At 43.1% G+C, this 26,116-nt stretch overlaps 1 protein-coding gene across 1 annotated transcript; it reads left to right on the forward strand.

The window, feature by feature from the left end:
* The first annotated feature begins 781 nt into the window (after positions 1–781).
* On the forward strand, positions 782–26,116 carry Npbwr2 (neuropeptides B and W receptor 2). Its single transcript, XM_042055070.1, is given in 7 exon segments — positions 782–948; positions 1,097–1,190; positions 18,645–18,746; positions 25,559–25,655; positions 25,658–25,776; positions 25,779–25,926; positions 25,929–26,116. Coding segments are annotated over 7 exon segments (915 nt in total).

Below are 26,116 nucleotides of genomic sequence, written 5' to 3' on the forward strand. Positions count from 1 at the left end.
GAGCATCTCAACAGCAGATTTTTATAGCAGCCCAGACCCAAGGCCAGCCAATAGAAAGCATTACTGGAAGTGAGAGGAAGGGAACCACCCTTGATGCCACAGCAGGGAAGAAGCATTTCCTTGTAGTATGAGCTATCTAAATTAGACCTCAAGGACTGGAATCAGTTCCAGGAAGAGACTTCCTTCATGTCTCTTCCTGTCTATCTCTTGTGCCAAGCTAGAATAGGTTACTGTGGGACTCAGAGTGACTTGCAGGGAGAAGCAGCTTAACAAAGTTTCCAGTTCAGCCACACTTAGGCACACAAGTGGATGAAAAGGAACCTATTGGCCTAGGATACAGTGCTTATCCATAATCTCCTAGGGGAAAAATGAGGGGTATTAACTAAACACATAGAGGGACATAAGGCTATGTGGCTGAAAGGGAAAGCAAATTCAGTGGACAGTTCATTTGGGCTCAGAGCAAGAAGCCTAGGTATGAGCTAAACAAACTTTACCCTGGGCGTGAGCACACCCTAGGAAGCCAAACTCAGTGTTCTTAAATCCCTATGACTAGCCACACCGAGGCTGGGGAGGAAAGGAAGAGACAGATATGCTTAAAATCAGACTATGAAACATGGGACAGACCCTGACTTCTTGTCCCAGAAGCAGCTCCTTAAGACCTTACTTACCAGGACATAAAGAGAAAAGAAAGTAAAGAGCAACTGACATTGCTGGGGAAAAGAGAGGGGAAGAAGGTCAAGGACCAGACTTTTATACGTGGCTGCAAAGGAGATAGATAAACATGGAAAGAAAGGATGCAAAGGACCTGGGACGATGGTCAAAACTAGGTGGGCTCGAGGACAGAGAAAAGTATAGGAACAGAGAAGAAAGGGGTGAATCAGACAGATATGTGGACTCACACACATTCATAAGAACTTCTCAGAAACCTACTCAAGAGCAGCAGGAGAAGTGAGCAGCTGCTGGGATCCCCACTGACACTACCTTCCACCCTGCAGGGGTCATACTGCATCTATGTGCTAGTGCATGCACACTCGTATGAGCTTAGGGCTGCCCTGCTCCAGGCTCTGTTTAAGTGGCTTTGGAATTGTGTTGCCAGAACAGATGGCCTCAGAGATAAAGCAGCCAGGCAGCCGGACAGAGAGCAAGCTGTGGGCGGTTGCCATGGCAAGCTGGGCCGGCTAAATCTGCTTGTTAGCAAAGACTGAGTCCCATAGAAGTCAAGACAAATGGATGCATAGCGCAGGGGAGAACCTGAATAATCCCTGAGATCTTGGCAGTTGCAAGTTAAGGTAAGAGGGCAACAGCAATCAACCTGGCCATGTCAAGAGATAGGCTGGGATACAGTGCAGTTGGTAAAGTATTGGCCTAACAAGAACAAACTCTTGGATTCGATTCCCAACATCTTGTAAGACTAGGTATAGTGGTGCACATTTGTAATCCAAGAACAAGGGAGGTAGAAACTGAAGGATCAGAAATTCAAGTTCATCCTCAACTATACAGTGTATTTGAGGCTAGCCTCAGCTATATAAGATCTGTTCTAAAACCAAAAATAACAACAAAAAAAGGAAAGATACCCCTTCCAAGTCTCTGTACCAAGGTGCCAGGAGCTAGCTGATCCTGGGATAACTCCAGCCACACCTGACATTGGAGACTCAAAACCAGCATGAGGCCATGGTATCCTCTAAAGTTCCAGGAACTCTCGATGTGCATGCCCTCTGATAGCATCTAGGGATGGAGCCCATAGAGAGAAATTGTAGCTAATGCTCTGACCTGCAAGCCAGATTATCCTATCAAGGTATCCAAGTGGTTACAGCACTGATAAGTCCTAGTTAGAAATGCTTGGAACCTCAAGTTCAGGAATCTCCATAGAGCATCCTACACCCACCAAACACACACACACACACACACACACACACACATACACACACACAGAGAGACAGAGAGAGAGAAAGAGAGACAGAGAGAGAGAGAGAGAGAGAGAGAGAGCTTATGTACATGTTGTGATGGTTAATCTTCATTATCAATGTGGTTGGTTTACAGTCACCTAAAAACTGAGGCACACTTTGAGATATTTCTATGAAGACATTTCCAGAGAGTTACTTAAGGGGGAATGCATGCCTTGAATATGATATGCATCATTGCATGGGATAGCATATTGGACTAAATTAAAAGGTAAAAGGAGAAAGTCAGAGAACAATGGTATTCTCTTTTTTGTTTCCTAGCACACCATGATGTAAGCTGATCTATACCTCCCCCACATCCACACTGCCATGAAGGACTGAACCCTCTAAAATGATGACCCAAAATAATCACTTCTCCCCTCAAGTTGTTCCTGGCAGGTATTTTTTATCACAACTACATCAAAAATAATAAGCACACATGTACAAAGTATGCCTATACACATGTATACGTGCATGTATAATTCACATATGCATGTATATGTTCACACACCAATGCTGTGAAACAATCTTTGTACAGTGTAAATATGCATTGCTTATTGCTTTCATTGTTAATAAACAGATGATTGACTAATGGCTAGGCAGGATTTTTAGGACAGAGAGAATGCTGGGAAGAAGGAGGGCAGAGCCAGAGGAGTTGCCATCAGATGGAAAGGAAGCAGGACATACAGGAGAGGCAAAAGCCATGAGCCTCTGGGCAGCTCATAGATGAATAGAAATGGGTTAATTTAAAGTTGCAAGAGCTAATTAGTAATAAGCTTGAGATATCAGTTGAGCATTTATAATTAATAATAAGTCTCTGAGTGGTTATATATAGTCTATCACATATATATCTCATATCACATAAGTAGTATATGTGAGACCTTGTATATATATGCCTATGTGCACATATATAGACTATATATAATGTACATAGGTGTGTACACACATGCATGCATATGTGTAGATGCAGATGTGTTGTGTAGGCAGAGTTTTTTGTTGGGACTGTGATCAGCTCTGTTTCTCCAATTGCTTCCCAAATAACCACTCAGGAAGCTGAGCATTTAAATGGGGTTTGTGAGCAGAATGTTACAACTTTCTTAATGGCAACATAGACCTGCTGTGTGCCTGAAAATGGGGCTGTGAGCATGGCTCACAGAGCAAGCACTAAACAGAACTCTGCCATGTTGGACTGGGTGGAGCCAAAAGGCAAAGCAGCCTTAGGCTTAGCCACGTTGCTTAGCATTTTAAGAAGTGGTGCTGGTCAGAAAAGGATTACAGATACACAATAAAGAAAAATTCAGAAGGAAAAGACCTCTAAATAGGTCACAGTGTTGGATAAATGTATGTAGACTTGAGATAGAGTGAAGAAAAAGAGTATAGAAAAAATAAAGTCTTTAATGAGGCAAAATACAGATAGTCATAGATTAAAGGATTAAAGAAAAATAAACCACATAAAGATGAAACATATACTGAGAGTCTGGATTGTGCTTGTTATTGTGGTTTTTTTTAATATTTTGACTGTGAATGAGCTATGTACAGAGAGACATTTCATTGTACAGGCAGCTAAGCTAAATCAACATGTATATTTTAAAGGTATCTTGACTTCAAAATTTGGGTCTAAGGATAACTTGTTTTGGAAAAGAGGTTCTACTTTTGTTTCCACAGAGGATGAGAACCTGTGGGTTCCTTCCAGACTAAATATGGTTCAATGAAACAAGAGCCCCTGAAAAGTCTCTGTAAACCCCTAAAATTACTTTACCCAACAAAAAGCAGGAAGCAGTTTGGAAAGAACTACACCCAAATTACCAAATATTGTTTATAAATGTTTGTTTACATTTAAAGGGGGATATATTATAGAGATGGACTTTGCATTGATATAGATTTTGGTTTATTGATACAAATTTAAGGTCAATTTTGTTATATGTATATTTCTGCTATTGATTAAGATATTGTATTTGTGGAGCCCATTTAAAAATGTAATGTAAACCCAGCGGTGGTGGCACACGCCTTTAATCCCAACACTTGGGAGGCAGAGTCAAACAGATCTCTGTGAGTTCAAGTTCAACCTGGTCTACAAGAGCTAGTTCCAGGGAAGGCTCCAAAGCTACAGAGAAACCTTGTCTCAAAAAAATGTAATGTATAATTTAAAATACAGGTTCATGTGTCCACATAAGATTATCAGCACCCCCAATCAGCAGGAAATAGCCTAGAAAACTATGCCCACATTCTTAAAAAAAAATGGATAATGGATGTTTGTCTTTGTTTAGAGTATTGGTTACAAGTTGTTATGGATAATGGTCAGAAAAAAAGCTAAACAAAGATTAAATTCAGAGTTCTTGTTTTGAAAAGAAAAAAAGGTGGGTAGTGCTGTGGGACAATGGTCTTGTACCATGTAAAGATTTGTCACTTGTATCGGTTTAATAAAACACTGATTGGCCAGTAGTCAGGTAGGAAGCATAGGCAGGACAACCAGAATAGGAGAATTCTGGGAAGAGGAAAGGCTCAGGATCAGGATAGTCTGACAGAGTCACCCTATCCTGCAGCCATTCAACCCAAAGAAACACACAGAGGCCTACCTACATTAATTGTAAACTGGTTGGTCTATTAGCTCAGGCTTCTTATTAACTAGCTCTTATATCTCAACCCATAATTCTTGTCTGTCTTAGCCATATGGCTTGGTACCTTTTATCAGTGAGACATTCTCATCTTGCTCCTCTGGGTGGAGACAGGTCCACTGTGCCAATCACTTTGTCACTAGCTTCTGCCCATAGGTTCCATGAGGAGCACAGAATCACCCCACCAGGGGTGGAGCAGGCCCCCAGAACCCTGAATTACATTCATCAGTGTTTCCCTTGGGAATCTTAGTGCTTCTGGAATAACAGGACATGAATCCATATGACAATGATACATAGAGTCCCCCTACTTCTGTGGAGTTCTTACCCACATTTGTTATGTTTACTGGCACCTCAGGGCCATCAAAAAACATACACATGATGAGATGCAGGGTTCCCTACTTACTTCCTATCCCCAGCCATCCCCAAGGCCCTTGAACCTCATTCTAAGAGTCATCACTATCTAAGCCAGAATCTGTGCTTAAAATGGCAAAAACATCACCCCATGACCCTGTCTTCAGAATCTGGAACTGTCTTAGGACACTTTCCTCCTAGAAACTTTTGCACATGTGTTATTTAGCCCTCTCTGAGCTTCTTAGGGCACAAGGCAATCATAACCTTGTTTATTTGTGTGTGGATGCTAAAGCTTGTGGCTACAAGCCCTGGGGTGAGAACACAGATGAGTAAGAACCCTACTACAACTGTCAGAGGCCCCTTCTTCTGGATACCCCAGCTAACTAAGAAGTCAGAGCTGCCCTACCAGGAACTAGCCACTGCAGAGACCCTACTGTGATTTGTAGGACCTCACTGTGCTTGGATAAGGCCCTGGGACCCTAGAGGAAGTTCCTGCCCAGTCACTTGACCTCATATGACCAAAGGCCTCATAGAAGCCTGCTGGACACATCCAAGTCTGTGTGACACAGACCACCACAGGCTTGGCCCTGGGGAGGGCAGCAATGGATCGTGACCTTGAAATGATACCACAGACAAATCCTGCATGAGCCTGAGCCCAACACTACCAACTTCAGAGGATGACCGACCTATTGCTGTTAAGGCTCAGACATGAAGTGTGCCCTAAAAGCTCCTATATTGAAAGCTGGGTCCTCGATACACAAAGTGTTCAGAAGTAGGGCTTTGGAGAAATGGGATCATGAGGGTTCTGCCTTCATTAACAAATTAGTTAATGAATGACTTTAAAATCCAAACAGTCTATGGAACTGTGATGAAACTGTGGAATGTGGGGCCTGGTTGGGAAAAGTGGGTCCCTAGAGCCATGCCTGTAAAAGCATGTCTTCTCACTGGCTCCTTCCTATCTCATAACGTGAGTTGCTCTGTTCATCACATACTCTCCATCATGAAAATTGAGTTCAGTGTTGGGCCTACAGGAATAAGAACCATGATGCAAAATAAACCTTTCCTCTTTTAAGTTGTCTTTATTGCAATTTTGCCATAGTAACAAAAAAAATCTAACTGGCATGTGCTCACATACACACCACTGAGTCCCTCCACCCCATTCTCAGACTCCAAAGAACCCATACCAGGTCTTATAAGACTAATACCATATGGACACAGCAGCTCTAGTTAGCATTAACTGCCAATTTGGCACAGTCTAGATTCTCCTGGAAAAAAGTCCCAGTTGAATAATTGTCTTTATCAGGTTGGTCTGTGGGCATGTCTTTAAGAGATTGTACTGATTGTTAACTGATCCACTGTACGTGGCATCATTCCATGTGAAAGTAGCCAAGGTTACCTAAGAAAGCTAGCTGAGCATGAGCCTGCGAGCTGGCAAGCAGCCTCCCTCCATGGTTTCTATCTCAAGCTCCTTCTTGAGTTCTGCCCTAACGTCCCGCAATGGTGGAATGTGACTTTAAAGTATAAAACAAATACATTTTTTCCTTTCCTGAGTGGCTTTCGGTCAGAATATTTTATCACAGCAACAGAAAGGAAACTAGAACCGTCACCAAACAGCAACTTCCACTCCGCATATACCCAGGGTGTCTCTGTCTCCTTTTCACCCCAGCAAACTGGAGCTAAACCCAGGTCAGTGATGAGACAGCTGTTGCCAGAGAAGAAAAAGAATTGGACCCCAGGCTTCTGTCTCCAGAGAGTGCATTCGTGTCCATTAGACTCCACAGCTTCACAGCAGGAACCCACAGATGGAGAGAAAGGCAGATTCCCAACTGCAGAGGCAGAACTGTCAGATGGAGTAGTTGATGGGCATGTGTCTGTCTTCACATCCATGTGCTAGTGTGTGCAGCACATATGTACTACTAAGTATGTTTGTACCATTGCTTCCCTTTTGGATGGATAGGCTGAGGGTGCTTGGGAGCTTCAAGGCTAGTACTCTTCATGCACAGGAGAGCCCCTTAGGCAAGCCCTGACCAGCAGTCCTCTATTGCAAATACACCTACCCACCAGCAACCACCATGGAATCCAGCAAACCTGCTGATCACCTTTTCAAGTCTGGAACTATCAAACCTCCATAAGTCTTCCTCTTCCAGCCATGAGGGCTTCCTTAAAGAAGGCAAATTTTAAGCAAGGAGATAGTAGCACACACCTTTAATCCCAGCATTCAGGAAGGAGAGGCAGACAGATCTCTGAATTCGGGGCCAGCCTGTTCTACAGAGTTCCAAGACAGCCAGAGCTACACAGAGAAGCCCTGTCTCAAAACAAAACAAAAAGGCAGGCAAATTCTGCCCCTAGGCTAGGATGTTTGGAGTCCTTGCTTCCACAGGCCTTTGCACATGGTGGCCCGAGCCACAATCCTTATTCTGCTATCTCAAGAGAGGTCTCAACTCAAGCATCCTTCCTACAAGAGCCCTTTCAGGGCATCCCTAAATGTGTGCCCTTTGTGCCTCACCGTGTCTCTCAGCTCCAGGTTCTGATGCTGTTTAGCAAATCATGATCTAAACACCTGCCTCTGTGTGATGGCTTTTTACCTTTCTTCTGCAACATGAAGCCATTGCATTGGCATAAGTACTAGAGTCATCTGAGAGAAGGGAACCTCAATTGAGAAAATGTCTCCATAAGATAGAACTATAGGGACTCTGTAGGGCATTTTCTTAATTAGTGATTGCTGAAGAAGGGACCAGCCCATTGTGAATGGTGCTACCCCTGGGCTAATGTTCCTAAGTTCTATAAGAAACCAGGCTGCAATCATCATCAGAGAGGCTTCCTCTGGGAGCTGAGGGGAACAGATGCAAAGACCCACAGTCAAATATTGGGTGGAAAGAGATCTTAAATTGGAGATCTCCATCAGGTCCCTCTGTTGGCAGAGGCTGTTCCTTCGTTCCCAGCTGTCCAGACCCAAAATAATCACACAGGTGCTATACTATTTGCAATACTGTTTGGCCAATAGCTTAAGCATATTTTTAGCTAGCTCTTATATCCTAAATTAACCCATCTCCATTAATTTGTATATCACCACATTGATGTAGAATGCCCCTCTGTATGCTGTGATTACCATTGGTTAATAAAGGAACTGCTTTGGGCCTATAGCAGAGCTATAGGGGAACAGAGCTAGGTGGGGAAAACTAAACTGAATACTGGGAAAAAGAAGGGCAGAGTCAGAGAGAGGCCATGGAGTTGCTGCTGGAGACAGATGTCCTGAAACTTTGCTGGTAGGACACATACTCAACTACTCACACACATACACCACATACATATATGACACATGTACCACATGCATTCCACTAATACATATCATACATATGTACAGACAAGTATATACATGCATGTAGTTATATTACCACTCACGTACTCTCATACCTGAATAAGGATATTCAAATATTTGTAGGCACATGTATTTGTTCACATATATGCATTCATATATACACCACACACATACAATCATGTCTACATATGTGTAAATTTGCATGTGTACATATCCATGCCAACATATCATACATATACAAACATATGAGTGGACAACACACATTCTTGGATACATGTGCACAATTAATATACAAACATATTTATAGGGGCTGGAGAGATGACTCAGAGGTTAAGAGCACTGGCTGCTCTTCCAGAGGTCCTGAGTTCAATTCCCAGCAACCATATGGTGGCTCACAACCATCTGTACTGAGAACTGGCACCCTCCTCTGGCGTGCGAGGATACATAGAGGCAGAATGTTGTATACATAATAAATAAATAAATCTTTAAAAAAACATATTTATAGTATATACAAGCACACATGTGTACATATGTGTTCATATAATGCAACACCGTGTAATGAATATACATACACATTGGTACACATGAATGAATGCCTACAAATACATAATCATATACATATACATAATCACATACATAATTGTATACATAATAACATACATATACTGCCTGTTCATATCTTTGTGTACAATTTATTTGCATACATATGTACATACATTCACATCTAATATACATGCATGTGCCTGTACACTAACCTAAACTCATGCATGCACAGATATGTGTGCTCATTCACACACTGCCACTAAAAATCATTGTCAGGTGATGAATAAACATCTCTCATAGTCAGTATTGCTGAGATTCAATAGGGCAGGAAGGCAAGAATCTAGAAAAATGAGCTACGTTAGTTCTGGAAACCAAACTACTTCAGTTTCAATAATTATCATTGTTTAACTGCCTTAGAATTTCTATTGCTGTGAAGAGACACCATGACCACAGCAACTCTTATAAAGGAAAATGCTTAAGTTGTAGTGACCTGCTTCCAGTTCAGAAGAGGTCTAGTTCATTATCATCATTGCAAGAAGCAAGGCAGCATGTAGGCAGACATGGTGCTGGGCAGGAGCTGAGAGTTCTTACATCTTCATTCACAGGGAAACAGGAAGCAGTCTGTCTTACTGGGCATGGTTTGAGCATGTATGAGACCTCAAAGCCGGCCTCCACAGTGACACACTTCCTCCAACAAGACCACACCTACTCCATCAGAGCCACACCTCCTAATAGTGTCCCTCCCTTTCATGGCCATTTTCTTTCAAACCACCACATTCTACTCCCTGGCTCCCAAAGTCTTGAAGTCATATTATAACACAAACATGCACTCAATCCAACTTCTAAATACCCATAGTCTATAACAGTCCCAAAGTTATTTAAAAGCCTAAAGTTCAAATTCTCTTCTGGGATTCCTGTGATGCCTGAACTATAATCCCCTATAAAATCAAAATCAAAAAGCAGATCACATACTTCCAATATATAATGGCACAGGATATATACTATCATTCCAAAATGTAGGAAAGGGAGCATAGTGAGGAAATACTGGACCAAAGCAAGTCTAAAAACCAGATGGGCAGCTGGGTGATGGTGGTACATGTCTTTAATCCCAGCACTCAGAAGGTAGAGACAGGCAGATCTCTGAGCTCTGAGTTCGAGGCCAGCCTGGTCTACAAGAGCTAATTCCAGGATAGGCTCCAAAGCTACAGAGAAACCCTGTTTGTCTCAAAAATAAATAAATAAATAATAAAAAAATAAAAAACCCAGCTAGGCAAACTCCAAACTCTGCATCTCCATGTCTGATGTCAAAATGCTCCAATTCCTTTCAACTTTGCTCACTGAAATACACTTCTCTCTCTTGGACTGGTTCCACTCTCTGTTAGCAGCTTTCCTCAGCAGGTATCCCATGACTCTGGCATCTCCAACATCTTGGGGTCTCCAAGGCAATCCAGGCTTCAATTTCACAACTTCTCACAATGGCCTCCATTCAGGGACACCTCTGACACATGCCTGGCCTCACTGGCTTTCCTCAGTCTCAGAGGCAATCTCCATAGTCCCTTTCTTCCATCCTTAACTCCAGAACCATGTGGCCAAAGCTGCCAAGTTCTGCTACTTACTGGAGGTTGGAACATGGAGCTTTTTCAATTACCTCTGCCAGCTCTCTGTTTTTCATAGTTTCCTTCACTGCCTAAGCTTGCTTTCCTGAATCTCAGTCTATAGACCAGGCTGACCTAGAACTCAGAGATCTTCCAATTATATCTTCTCCAACTTTTATTTTTGATAGTTTCACTGCCAAAGCTTGGCTGTTCTGGAATTTGCTCTGTAGAACAGGCTGGCCTCAAACTCAGAGATTCACCTGCCTATGCCTCCCAAGTGATGGGATTAAAGGCTCCATTAACCACATTAACCAAAATGAAGAAGCTCACAAAAAAAGACATAGCCATGGCTAACAGTAGCATACCTTGAAGTCAGTCTGCTTGCTACAAGGACATTGAAGAGACTTGAACAGTGAATGAAGATGTAAAGAGATATGACCTTGAGATCACAAGCTTGCTTCATGAAATTCCCTTCTTGTGGAGCAATGGATGGAAGACAAAAAACAAGCTGGAGAATGGGTATAGAGAGTACAGGGGAAGGAAAGCAAGGATACTCAGGACTGTAAGACTTGAGGACCAGAGAAGATTCTTGGTTAGAAAAGCCCAACAGGGCAGCCTGGGCCAATCCTGGAGGACAGTTGCAGTGGAGTCAAAACAGTAGGGAAGCAGGAATGAGAGAGGTAGCTTGATAATGAGCTGATTGGCAAACTAGTAAACAGCAATTGCTTGATGAAAAATGTTTGCAGTGCAATTAGCAGCTGTGCCATAAATAAAAGTTTAACTGTGTTTATTGTGAACTGGTTGAGCCATAGGATATGTTTCTCTATGACTGAGCAGCCTCTGATGCTGCTTATATAAGTAATGTCTCTGACGCACGATTCAGTATCTTCTCTGTGTCTGTTGCCTTTAGATCACCAGCACTGCCCTGGTTCAGTGAATAGAAGCCTTGAAGCCTGGGCTGAGGCTACAAATGCTCTTGGAGCACATAAATAAAGCCTCTGATGCCTTACCCAAACAAGTGTACGTATGGTGTTACCCAGGTGCCTGTCCTTTCCTTGTCTAAGGATCCACAGAAGTACTCTTTTAATTCAACTGGACACACTTGGCCCCAGGTCAGACTGAATTGCTTCACTTGGGAGATGGAGTCAAGAGCCGTTCATCCCACTCCTACAAAACCCTACTAGAGTTCTAGTATGCTATGATTAAACCACATTTCTGCTTTCCTACTGAAGGACAGATCTCCCAGAACTTGAGATGATTGCTACATTGTCATGGCCTGTTTTTATTTCTACTTTTCTAATGCTGTGATAAAACACCATGACAAAGCCAACTTATAGAAGGAAGGGTTTATTTGGGGCTTACAGTTCCAAAGGGATGAGAGTCTAACATCATTATGGAGGGGAAGCAGCTGTGGCAACGGGAGCTGGGAGCTGAGAGCTGAGGGCTCGGATCTTGAATCGCAAACAGGAAACAGAGAGCACAGACTCAAAATGGCACAAGTCTTTTTGCTCTCAAATCCCACCCCCAATGACTTACTTTCCCCAGCAAGGCCACACCTCCTGAGCCTCCTCAAACAGTGCCACCAAGAACTTCCAGGGAAACTACTTAAGGGTTCTGGGCCTGTAATATGCTTCACACCAAATTGTAAGGCCTTATTCCCATAGACATTTGAATAAAGCTCCCTGAAAGTCACAACACTTGAGTCTTCTGCTTCTACAGGTAGACTGGTTCCAGAGGGGCCACCCCTTTGAGGAGAGATGTACATAGCACATAAGACTCCCCAGGTCTTCACTCTATGGGAAACTTGTGTCAACTTTGCTGCTTATGTGTATCTATTTGTATCTGTGAACATTGTCAACCATTATTCAGAAACTAGTCTTTGTGTTACCACCTTCAGCTGTGACTCTTCTCTTTCATTATGTTATAACCTTAGCTACTTAATCTCTGAACCCCGCTTCTAAGCCATCCTTGTGGCCCCTTAGTCTTCCAGGAAACCCACTCCTTCCTGTAACTGCCCATAGCACTCTTTCTACCATCAAAGGGACAAGGCCATGTTGCAAACTTAGAACAGAAGAAATGAAACACCTTTCCCAGGTCTGGCATTTCATATCTGTCTGCATCTCTCTCTCTGGAAGCTGAGGTACCTACCCAAATATGTCCTCTCTCTCTCTCACCAAGAAGAAGTGCTCAGGATACAAAGAATGAGAAGGAAAGAGGACACAGGACTCTCGGATCAGATCTCAATTATGGAAAGGTGAAAAGGCCTTTTATATTTTTGTTCTGCTTTGTGGAACTGGAAATTGAGCCTGGGATCTTATGCATACCAGGTAAGTGCTCTACAACTGAGCTCCATCCCAAACCCTCTTTTTACTTCTTATTCTGAAACAGTCTCATTAAGTTGTCTGGGCTAGCTTCAAATTCACTCTGTAAACCAAGCAGGTTTTAAAACTTTCCATTTTTCTGCTTTCATTTCCCAAATAACTACAATTACAGACCAGCACCACTAAGTCCAGCTCCTTCAGTATGTTTTTAACCTTAGATAACTGAAGCCCTAAAGACAGGGTTCAGCTGACTTGGGAATAAGAGGAAGCTCAGCACTTCCCAAGCCAAGTCATACCCCTCCCTCACCACCTCCCCTTTGTACCTGTTCTCAGTACAGTGTCACCTTTACCACAACCAATCGATCATCCTCTACCCGTATCTGTCTTGACTTCCATCTTTCCTTTCACAGTATTTTCTGACTCTGCATTCTATAAGCACAGGTACATCTTTCTCCTCTCTGCCTAGCATCTTCTGTAGTGCCCTAGATAGAGACAGTATCAGGAGCAGGGTGGGGGCAGCAACTACCTCCTCATCTATCATATTCCTAGGCCCAGTCATGGATTCAAGGCAGGCTCAAACACCATGTTGGAGAGTCTCCAGGCCCAATGCCAATAAAGCCTAAGAATAATGGTAATAAGAAACAAGTTACCCTTTAACTTCTTCCTAAGCAAAGTTTTCAACATGCAAAACATTTTAATTTAAATTCTAAGTTCATTCAGGAGCTGTTCCAAGCAGAGATTTAGGCTTTAGTAGATGTTATAGGACTTACCACATCAAGAAAGATGATGAAACAAACACACTTTCTCTGCTTCCAAGAATTCAACTGAGGCTGAGAAAGCAAATTATGAAGATGCAATGCTGTTGCGTTACAGACAGGGCAAAACAGCCTTGCTTCAGGAAGATTGGGACCAGGCTAAAAAGGGGAATCAGGCCTTCTATATGCTGTTCTATCCTCACTCAACTTCTTGGGTTGCGGCTTGGGAGGTAGTTTATACTTTGACCTGGACACAGAGGGTGCTGCTGGCCTTTTAGGCCTCACTGAGAACAGAGACATGTAGTATAGGCACCCAGCATGCTGCCAGAGTGAGGATCCTAGAAATTCTACAACCAGATAAACCAAATGGTGACTACAGCATCAGATAAATATCAGGTCATCTTATCTCACAGAAGAGCTATCTTACCACCAACTGTACATAGTATTTCTAAGTTCAAGTGGTCTCTAGCAGTGCTCATCCCTGCTATTAAGATTCCTCCTGCCCTAGTGACATAACACTCAGCCTGTCTAGAGTAAACATACATGCCCTTACTTGTACCCATATAGGTCTCTACTGACGATTTCTCTGCCCTTCTGAGCAGGTCACCTTCTGCCAAATACTCAATAAGAACATCTAAGTTTTTCAAGGCTCCCTACCATTATCTCAGGACGATGGAGATTAAACCCTCTTGCATAAAACATCTGTACTGTCCATGTCCTGCTTGTTGGCTGAGGCACTGTAGCCGAGTCCCCTTATTGGCATAGATCTCCCTCCTGTCATCTAGTCCCCTGAATTTCTAACAAAGAGTTTAGGAAACATTCAAGAAGGGCATCAAAAACAAAGGTTTGAGAATTTGGCATTTTCTAAAAAATGTATATCCTAATATATATTTATTATATTTATATATCCTTATACATATAAGGATATGTAATGTATATCCTTACTTCAGCAGCACATGTGCTAAAACTGGAATGATACAAAGAAGGTTGCAAAGTGTTATATGACAAAACTTTTCCTGGAAGATGCAATGTATACATCACTCACCCCAAAAACCCACAACAGAACAAATAACAGATACCAATAAAGTCCAGTATGGTAAACCAGTAAGTTTTATTGGTATTGCTTTCAGGAATATGGGCTGGTGGATACTTACAGGAACAGTAATGGTTCAAAGACAACTGTATTACCAATGCCCACTCCAGCATGGGCAGCAGCTTGCAAAAGCTGGGAACCTGGAGCACACTGCACAGTCTGCAGGCTGCTCAACAGGTTGGAGAGTGTCCTTTCTAGTTGACTCAGTTGGTCTGAGCCTTTTCTAGGCAACTGGTTTGGCAGTTCAAGATTCTTCTTTTCAGTTTGGCTTCCCTTCCTCTGAGAAGGTCTCTCAGCTTTTATTAATTACTCTGGCAGGAAGAGGCCTAGTGAATCTGGCCAGTTTGAGGGACTTTCTAAAGCTATTTTGAGTTGTTTACCTTTCTGTTTAAGGAGCTTCTGGAAGGATGGAATGTTTCAGTCTCCAAGAAGCTATTACACAACACAAGGACAACATGCAAATTTGTAAAGTGTTCCATATTTGCAATGGCTTATTGTTATAACAATAGATTAGTCCATCTCTCAAAATCTCATCAGAGAACCTTCTCTTTGTAATAGACGGCAATTAACAGAGACCCACAACTAGTCAATGTGTAAAGAACAAGACAGAGAGAGCTAGAGAGATGGCTCAGTGGTTAAGAACATTGACTGCTCTTCCAGAGGACCTGGTTCAATTCCCAGCAACCACATGGCCATTCATAACGGTCTGTAACTCCACTTCCAGGGAACCCAACACCCATGGCAAAACAACAAAGCAGATAAAATTTTTAAAAAGAAAAAAGAAACACATTGATGATGTCCTATTTCACTTACCTGTCTTGCATTCACTGCATTTTTTTTCTCTGCTGAAGCTGGCTTCTGTTATCATGACTTTCCTCCTTAAGAGCTTCTTTCAGTTAATCTTCCTGTGTGAGACACATACGTGTATATGCATGGGCCTGCAAACACACATATATACACAAACATACACACACTCGTGTGACATGTACATACATTAAAAAAAGAAAAAAGAATATGGAATGCTAAGCTCTAAAATGGGCTATCTTGCACCCCCTTCCTCTGAAGGCTTAGGGATCAATTTATAAGTGAAGGGAATCTAGCCAAGTTGAGCATGGCAAACATGGCTCTGGCAGGCCTTGCCCTTCTCTCCCATTCTCTCTGCCTTGCTAAAAACAACTATTGGCTTACATACCTAAAGCTAGTCACCAAGGTCTATTTCCTTATTTGACCGCTTTCTTCTCCTGAGGCTGATTTCCAGGGTCCAGCGATCAAAGTATTGAAGTCCAGCAATCAAGCTCCCTTTGGCTCACCTAATTAACATGTCCAATTAAAATGAAACACTTCATCTTAGTACAGGGTTTCCCTTTTTGTTGTTATAAACCACCATTTGCCTATGAGCCGCATCTGTCTGATCTCTACTAGGGGCAAGTCCTTTGACTCCTTCCCTTTCTCCTCTATCCTCTATCTCCTATCTTTGTCTCTAATTTCCTATCCTTTGTTCCTCTGGAGCAAATAAATCTCCTTTGTGCTGAGTACTTGATCTTGGGAATCCTGAGCCAATACCATTGCCTTACAATAAGTGGAAGGCAGAATAATTCAGCATTTTCTGAACACAACAGAGTAGTGTACATATGAACTCACAACAGTTGTAACAGCATGCACAAGACCTGTGAAAGCTCAATCCAAATAAAATCCCAGCACCTAGAAGAGGAGGTGAGATTATCTTGTACCTAACAAATTTCTACCTCTACCTGATAAGCTATAAGCAACTAATATCTGCTAGTAAAAGAGAAGAGCCCGTTTTCTTTAAGGGTGTGGCCTTGTTAGGTAAACCTTGCTGCAGTGGATGGCTACACACCCAAGAATACATGAGTAGAACAAATTAGGCTCAATGGATTTAAGAGAAAAAATGAGGACACAAAGTTGAGTGGAAGGAGGAGTAGATCTGGGAGGAGTTGGGGAAGGAGGGAAATGATAAAATGCATAGTATAAAATTTTCAAATAATTAATTTTTAAGTTAAAAAGTGATCAGGGCTAAAAAATGACTCAGCACTTAAGGGCTAGTACTGTTTTTGCAGAGGAACACCTGTGAGGATTGTTTTGTTTTGTTTTTTAAAATTTTTATTTATTGGGTTTTTGTTTTGTTTTTTTGTTTGTTTGTTTGTTTTCAAGACAGGCTTTTTCTGTATAACCCTGGCTGTCCTGGAACTTACTCTGTAGTAGACCAAGCTGGCCTCAAATTCAGAGAACCTGCCTCTGCCTTCCAAGTGCTAATATTAAGGACATGGGTCACCACTGCCCAATAATCCATATCTTTTGAGGTATAGTAAGATACACCTTTAATCTGGGCCACAGTATTTACTAGCAGTCTGTATTAAGGACATAGAAGAAGAAAGCTTGCTCTCTCTTTTCCTGCTTGCTCTTGCCCTCACTAGCAAATTCATTCCCTCACTGGCTGCAGAGCAGCATATATGAAGACCAACTGAGACATTCAACTTCAGGAACTGAGCAACTACTGGATTCTTGCACCTTCTGTTGGTAGACAGCCATTGTAACTGAAACACAGCCTAAAAGGCATTCTAATCAATCCCATATATACATTCATTACATAAGTTCTGTTCCTCTAGAAAACCCTGACTAAAATATATTTTGGTACCAGAAGTAGTTCTAGAGCAACAGAAGTACAGGGATAAATATTTGTTTAGAATAAAAGCGTATCTAAAATACACTTTTTAATTAACCAACACATATAGTTATTAAAGCCTCTCCAGTTCCTGAGGCCTCTCCGGGAAGCTCAGAGAGTACTAGAAAACCCATAGTATGAACTATTTTACAGACTTAAGGAGGAAAATGCGTTTGATTATCCTGACTCACCAATTAATGAGATACAATGGATTTGGTGACTCTGTATATAAAATTTTGACAAGTTGTGTAAAAATAAGGAAAATTATGGTGGTTGGTTGTTCCTAGCATCTCTGGATAAACTGACAAAGGAAAAGAATGAGCTCTGTGATGAAAATTAATCAACTTCTAACATCTCAGAATATGCTAAAGGACAACAATGAATTTAGTGATAAAATTGTCTAGCTCATGTTGATGTCTATGATCAGTACTATGAGTTCACGGCCAGCCTGGTCTACAGAGCGAGTTCCAAGACAACCAAGACTTCACAAGAAATCCTGTCTTGAAAAACAAAAACAAAAGAACTGTGATAAAGATGCTAAAGTGTAGGTCTTCACAGCTGGTGCTTCTGGTGGGGTGGGGGGAGGGGAGGCAGTTTTCTTTAAAGGACTGGTCACTGGGAGTTTGGCCATGCTCCAGTGAGTAGACGTGAAACACAAATTGGACTTGATGGCGGGAGGCGCAAGGGTGGAAGAGTGGACCTGGGAGGAACGGGAAGACAGTGAGATCAGGGTGCATTGTACGAAATTTCCAAATAATTAATTTAAAAAAATTAGGTTGAGGGGGGAAATTGACTGGTTCTATGTGCCCATAAATTAGTCTAAATGTTTCTAAGTGTGCCCTGGAAGAGAATCTTCCAACCATCAGTCACAAAATATCACATTGGTGTACAATGTTGAGGACATTATATTTATTGGATCAAGTGAGCAGAAGGTAGCAACCACTTTAGTGTATATGTGCATCAGAAGGTGGGAAATAAATCCACCCAAATTTCTTTTTTTTTTTTAATATTTATTTATTTATTTATTATGTATACAATATTGTGTCTGTGTGTATGCCCGAAGGCCAGAAGAGGGCACCTCATTACAGATGGTTGTGAGCCACCATGTGGTTGCTGGGAATTGAACTCAGGACCTTTGGAAGAGCAGGCAATGCTCTTAACCACTGAGCCATCAACCTCAGTGAAATTCTTAGGGGTCCAGTAGTATGGTGCATGCAGAGACTTTCTTTCTAAAGTGAAGGATAAGTTATTGCACCTGACCCCTCCTGTCACCATGTAAAAAACACAACATTTAGTGAGCCTATTTGGATTCTAGAGACAGCACATTCCTCACTTGGGAATGTTACTCTGACCCATATACCAAGATTCTCGGAAAGATGCTAGCATAGAACAGAATAAGGCTGTTCAACAGATCCAGGCTGCTGTGCAGGTTGCTCTAACACTTGGACCATACTATCCAAAAGACCCAATGGTATTTGAGGTGTCAGTGGCAGATATGGATACTATTTGGAGCCTGTGGCAGGCCCTTATGGTGAATCACAGAAGAGACCATTGGAGTTTTGGAGCAAGGCTTTGAAAGACAGTCCTTGGCCTGCTACTGGGCCTTAATACAAACTGAATGTTTGACGGCCACCAAATTACCATGCAACCTGAGCTGTCTATCATAAGCTGCGTATTATCTGACCCACCAAGTTATAAAGTAGGATGTGCACAGCAGCAATCTATTATCAAATGGAAGTGGCATACATGGAATAGGGCCCAAACAGGTTCTAAAGGTACATTTAAGTTATATGACAAAGTTGTGTAAATGCCTATGGTTTCTACTTCCATACAATGCCAACTGCTGCCAAGCATGCACCTGTAGCCTTAAGGGGTGTGCCCTAGGATTGGTTGACTGAGGAAGAGAATAGTAGAGACTGGTTTACTGATGGTTCTGCATGTTTCTCCGGTTACCTCTTTGGGAGACTGTTAAAGTAGTAATGGAGGCCTGTTAAGAAAATATTCTTGGTCTAGAGAATAGAATCTCTGGGCCTGAGTACAGACAGTGTTCCAATACAGCTAGATCGATCTTCTGACCAAGAGACCACCACTAGGAAGGTGAGCTCACCTTAAATCATGCTAATGAAATAGATAGAATAATTAATTCTTTGTACTTGGGCTTAACCACGGCTTTCTGAGTCAACTATTGCTAAACAGGTACTTCCTTACTATGACAGTTTTTTACTCCAGGATAAGACAGAAAAAGAAGCCCAACATCTTAATGATTTTCAAGAAAAAAAGTTTAAAAACAAGAGGAGAGATTTGTAGGAAATATTAAACATGAGTCTTTTCTACCAAATAATATAAAGCGTGTGTTTAGGGTAAAAAAATTCAAATCTATTTATATTCTCCAACTTATAAGATTTTAATGCAAATATTTTGACTCCCCATCCCATCCCCTTCACCCCCACCCACACACACACCACTTTATTTGCACAAAGGCCCCTGCTGCAGTCCAGGGAATTGATGACCTGGGGCAATGACTTTTCTCCCCCCCCCTTACTGAGTCATTTTCCCTCTCTTAGCTTCCTGGGTCAATTCTTTAAGACAAGCCAATCCATTAAGACTATGTGGTCAGACCCCAACCAATGTTTAAAAAAACACAGTCACAAAAAATATTTAAAAAAAAAAAAAACCACAGTCACCACCTAAATTAGAATAAAAACCTAGTGCATGTCCTGTCTTGGTGTGTTCAGTCTTCCAAGCACACCCTCTTCATCAAGAATAAGGTTTTGCTTTGTCCAGAGACTTTAAAGTAATGGTCTCTTTCTTTGTGACTGAATTTATTTCTAACAGTACCCACCTGCATGTCCTCATGCACAGGTACCCTTAGTGAGCCAGAGACTTGAAGATACCTGCCCATTCCCTGACCACCTTACCAGTGCTGTCCACAGCGCTGCCCCCACAACTGCCCCCAGCTAGAAACAGGATGCAACCCTCCATCTCTACACCTGACTCTACACCAGCTAAGCTGACTAGCCTTCAGTGTACATAAAGATCCCCAGAGGCATTCCCTTAGGCCGGGCACAGTGAAACTCTCCTCAGTGCCTCAGTGGGCTAGGTAAAGGTGAGAACAACCCCTAGCCTCTGACCATTCCCTGGTCTACCTTGGCTCTGGGCCAGGGTGGGTTGGAGATACCCTCCACTGGAAGATGGCTACTCCGATCCCCCACACTCTCTACCCCACCCTCACCCCCTGGCTATGCTCATTCCCTCCCACCTTTCCTCTTTAGGAGCTTCTTTAGGTAGGGGAGGGTGGAAAGACAGGAAGCACTTACATTAACTGCATTAAACAATCCTAGCAGGGAGTGTAAATGCTGAGGCCCAGTGGGAGCAATATGCTTCTTTGAACTGGCACTAAGTCACACTAGAAGCTTAAAAGCCAGGTTAATAGCAGGGACTGGTTGCCTACACAAGTGCACATGCGGATGGGGGGCACACAGCCAGCAGCTTTGTTTACCCACTCAGGTGACCTGAGACCCTTGCCTCCTTCTTGTTGGACTTGAAGCTGCCCACAGCCTCATGACTCAGAACTGATGTCACTGCATAATGAGCATGGAAACAGATTCCTCTGAGTGAATAAACAAAGGGGAATCTGTAGTGTAGATAGAGCAGGAAATTTATAGAGTAAGAATGAATGCAACTTGGTGTAATATAAAAGCATTTCTTCTTGTGTGTGGTATGGAAATTACTAAGGTGAAATATTAAGAGAACATTTGCCCGCTTGAAGGCTGCCACACTCATCTGGCCCTGCCAGATGAGGGGGCTGCACCCAGCAACCGTGGTAACCAAATAATCTTGCCACACAAGAGGGCCCCCCACCCTTCTGTGGTCAGTCGATACTGATAACTCAGGACATCTGGTTATTGGAAGGATCAAACGAGGGGCAGTTTCAAACTGACTTAAAAGAGAGGGCTGAAGCAGGACAGTTATCTCACTTCTCACAATGGCTCTGGCATTAGGCCTTCGTGGAAAGAGAGATCCTCCTAGCCTGCCTCCCGAAAAGCAGAAATATTAAACACCTTGCCTAAACGTTTAATGCTCTGTCTCCCGAGTACAGAGCTTAATCTCCTGAAAACAGACATTTAACACCTTGCATCCCGAATGCAAAGCCTCATTTCCTGAGAGTGGATATTGAAGGTCTGTCTCCCGAGAACAGACAAGATATTCTGTCTTTCAGAACGCTTTGCCATCCCGAGAGCAAAGCTTCGTCTTCGAGAGTAGAGAACTAAGAGCCTTGTCTCCCCAGACTCGGTCACCCAAAAAGCCGAGTCCAAGGCCCTACATTCTGAGATAGGCCACAGACGACGTGGTCAAAGGACTGATCCAGTACCCAATTCCAGCCTGGAACAGGACATCGGAACCTTATCTCCCGAGCTCAGACTAAAGGGTCAAGAGTCGATCTTCGCTACCCAGCCCCCAGAGCGAACAAGAGCCCAGCCTGAAGAAATTCAAAAAGCCCTTTTTAAGCCAGGGAATACCAGGTCGTATGATGCTATTTCATGTGTGTATGAGATGTTAAGAGAAGAGCATAGACGTATTAATACATAGGTTTAGTGTGTGAAATGTTAAGAGATATCTTATGGATAATTAATAAGATTAGAAAATGTTAATAGATAAGTTAAGGTTAAGAAGTGTTTTATAGATAAGTAATGGATACGTTGTATTAAGGTTAAGAAGTGTTTTATGAATAAGTGATAAGTTAGATTAAGGTTATGAATTGGTTTATGTATTAGGATTAATAGGATTAATAGTTGTGATATTGAATTGCCTGTGTGTTGCCCATTATCAAGTCCCCATGCCTATTAAGATTGTAAACCCCATTGATGCATTGGATATTGAAGTTGCTAGCAAAGAATCATTATAAAAACAATTCTCTTGCTTGGTCTGGTCACTCATGGCTCTCTGGGGAGAAGGGCACAGAGTCCTCATAGATATTACTCGAAAAGACCCTGGAGCTGAAGTCCCCCGGCTCGTAACACACTGCTAGTTGCTGCCAGGGCATCAGCCTGCCTCTGCGGCCAGAGAAGTTAAGTGACATCATTATCTGTCACCAGGTGCCTTTCCACATAGGTTATGCAACAAATGCACCCCTTAAAAGTGCCCCCCAGCACAGCTCACTCTCTTACTTCTCTTGCCTCCCTTCCTCTCATCTCTTTCCCGTCTCTCTGTCTGACTGCCTCTCTCACGTCTTCACTCTTCCCTTCTCGGCCTCTGTGGTAGTGGCAGGTTTGCTCAGTGGCATACCTTCGTAGAGCACACTGAAAGGTACCCATTTCGCCTTTATTTTTTTATTGTTTCAGTCACCCTAAACTCTGGTCTCCCGGTCCCACTCAGTCCCTTTAAAAGGATCCTGAAAAGACCCCTGCTCCCTGTTAAGTTGGGAGCATGGGCCCCATCCCCTCACATCTATCCCAGCCCCCAGGCCTGAGAGTTATATTGGTCAGGACTCCAAATCCCAGCAGGCGGGGGTCAGGACCACTCCCACAGAGTATTTAAATACTCCCAAAAGAGGAACACGTGGTCTCTTTTCCTTCCTCCCATAGAAGTCACTTTTTCCAGCCTCCCGGTTCCCCCTCAGGGCCACCGGAGAGTGCAGAACTCCCATTAAACCTGGATATTTCTTAATTTGGTTTGTTTTGATTTGGCTTAATTGGGAATTTTGCGTCAGCAGAGAGCTCACGTTAGGAAATATTCCTAACACTCCCCACTTCTGCCCCAAAGAACTTCTGGCCTGAAACCCTGACAGGGAAGTTTTTCCTCCAAGAGTTCCCTTCTCTCCACCTTTATGTACAGAGAAAACTCTTTTTTTCTTTTATTTTTTATTTTATGTGCATTGGTGTGAGGTTGGCAGATCCCCTGGAACTGGAGTTACAGACAGTTGTGAGCTGCCATGTGGATGCTGAGAATTGAACCTGGGTCCTCTAAAAGAGCAATCAGTGCTCTTAACCTCCGAACCATCTCTCCAGCCTCAGGAAACTCTTTCATGACAGACAGTGCCACATAATTCTGGTCCTATCATACTCAGGGGAAGCCAGTTGTCAACTCTGCTTTATTCCTACAAATTGATGAATAACCAGGACCCAAGGACCAGCAGAAGTCCCTACCCAAACAGACCAGCCCCCCTGGCCCTGAGCTCACAAGGCTTGGTCCATTTTCATATAGTGTCAAACACACAGGGGGACCCAGCCTCTTCCTGGGCAGCAGGATCCTGACTTAGTAGAGACTTGTGGTCAGCTCAAAACCTCCACTCACAAAAGGGCCACCCTGCTCCCCGGCTTCATAAGCAATCTTTCTCAGCTTCCTTAAGGAAGCTTTCTTAAGAAAATGGAGTCCTATTTTTGTAGTGATGCTTACTCTGAGTTGCTTGTGTATACCTGGAGTGAAGTCTCTACTTACCCACTTAGAGAAAAAGGCAACATGTATGTACATGTGCTCAGGTATACCTGCACTGTAACAGAACAGACTAAAAATTATAGAGAAAATAAAAATAAATTTATAAAGGAGAGATGTGTATCAGGAAGCAATAACTTTCCTTATCTGAGTATTGATATGCAAAGTAAACACTGCCCCCTTCCATTCACCTTTCTGGGTTAGTTATTCACTTGCTAACTAATGCTCCAATTTCCTGGGGATAACTGTCTTTACCTATTATTATGTTAATAGGGATGCAAGATGTCTCTGGAGATTGAAAAATTAGAGAGAAAAGTCAGAGCAAGTCTCAGCCCTTGAGGAAACTTCCTCAAGGCAAGAAAGTACTTTTTAAGTTAGAAAATTTTATATCCACTGCCCCATAGAAAACCCAGAGACCATATGATCTCCAAAAATTAGGAATACTTTTCTGTGGGGCATATGGTCTCTACTCCATTTCCTCAAGCCCGGGAAATAAAACTATCTTCTCCACCAATTTCTGTCTTACTTTGTTTCAGTAAAGGTAGAGAGTAGTAGGACCTCCATTTGAGCTTTCCTGTTGCTGGCTGCTACATCTGTTCCTAGCCTGGTAACACACCCTCCTCTTCCCCCTGACCTGGGAAGAAAATGTGACCAGTTCTTCTCCTGATCCTAGAGACAAACACACACAGTCACACATGAGACCCAAATGCAGGCCTAGAGTCTCCAGACTCCTGACCTGCCCTGACACACCCTCCCTCCCACACCATCCTCCCCATCCTCCCAACCCTGCCTCAGCCCTTTCAGCAAGTTTGGTCCTTGCCACAGGGTATCCACTACCACCACCACTACTCTACAGCTGACACCTGGCTCCCTCCATGGCCTCTACCCTCACACCCAACAGGCTGCAAAGATCAAATTAATTTCAGTACATCTCCATATAGGTAACAGTCTTGCTTCTACTTATTTTATATTTTTGTAGATGGGGCTGGTTTGGGCCACTCCAACCCTTAACCTCCCAGGAGAGGGTGCAGGTACTCTCACATGAGCAGAACTTGAAAATGGAGCTACATCTAGAAAGCTGGAGGAGAACTCTGTGCCCCACCAGGGCCTAGGACCAGGGAATACAGAACGGCCTCAAAGAACCTGAGGTGGCCACTGTTGTAGCATTTCTGAATGTTTCCCGGATTTCAGCCCAAGTGGGCCCTGCCCAAATATCAGCCTCCTAGTCCTACCATGATGCATACTGCTGGTGTGGGAGGTCCTTTTGTCTATGTGTTGCTTTTCTGGGTTAATGAATAAAGAAACTGCCTTGGCCTGTTGATAGGGCAGAACTTAGGTAGGTGGGGAATATGGAACTAAATGCTGAGAGAAGGAAGGAAGGTGGAGAGGAGACTCCACAGCCGGAGATAGAAGTGCTGAAACTTTGCTGGTAGGCCATGACCTCGTGGTGATATACATATTAATAGAAATCGGTTAAATTAAGATGTAAGAGTTAGCCAATATGAAGCTAGAGGTAATGGGCCAACTATATATTAAATAATATAGTTTCTGTGTGGTTATTTTGGGGCTAAGCTAGCCGGGCAGCCGGGACGAACAAACGGGCCCTTCTCCTACATACTGCTCTGTGCCCAAAGTCCTCCAACAGCTGCAGCCAACAACCACTTCCCCACTACCATGAGCGCCAGCTTGTCCAAGGACAATAACACCCAGCCCAGTATCACTTTCTCTGAGCCAGTACCTATGCTCCACATACTCCCGCCAACTGTGTACTCCATGCTCTGTGCTTGTGTTCCCAGACAATATCTCTGAGCACCTGCTGCAGCACTGACCCTTGAGGGGCCATTCTGCAAACTGGGGCTGACCTTCAACCACTAAAACATCTTCTCAGGTATGTAATTCCTGGTTGTGAAGAGTGGACCGTTCACTGTACAATCTTGAGGATTGCCTACAAACACCCAGAGAGTGGCCAAAGTTGTCGTCCTTTGAGTCTAGCTGGGTGTCACCATCACGGTCTGCCATTCTTTTCCTTTGCCCATGTCTACAACAATGAGTTACGGGCACTCAGCTGTGGGCTAAGCTTTCCGAGGCCAGAGCAGGTCTGGCTCCTGGACAGCCACATTTATACAATTGGTTTCTGGGCTTTGCAGTGCCTGAGTGCATCACCTGCATATTATATGTAGATCTACTGCCCAAACGACATACCACGAGGCTCCACTCTGGTGCTAAGGTTCTGGTGAAGTCCAAGAGGAAGGTAATCCTGGTCCTCACTGTGTTGGCTGTGTCCTTCTCTGCTGGATACCCTTTCACCTGGCCTCCGTGGTGGCTCTGACCACACATGGAAATTGGCATCTCCTATGCCATCACTAACTCAGTTATGCTAACTCATGCCTCAGTCCTTTCCTGTATGCCTTCCTGGATGACAACTTCTGCAGGAATTTCTGTATCATAGTCCTACATCAGGAGGCCTGA

This window comes from Arvicola amphibius, chromosome 5 (genome assembly GCF_903992535.2).
Source record: "Arvicola amphibius chromosome 5, mArvAmp1.2, whole genome shotgun sequence".
Lineage (NCBI taxonomy): Eukaryota > Metazoa > Chordata > Mammalia > Rodentia > Cricetidae > Arvicola > Arvicola amphibius.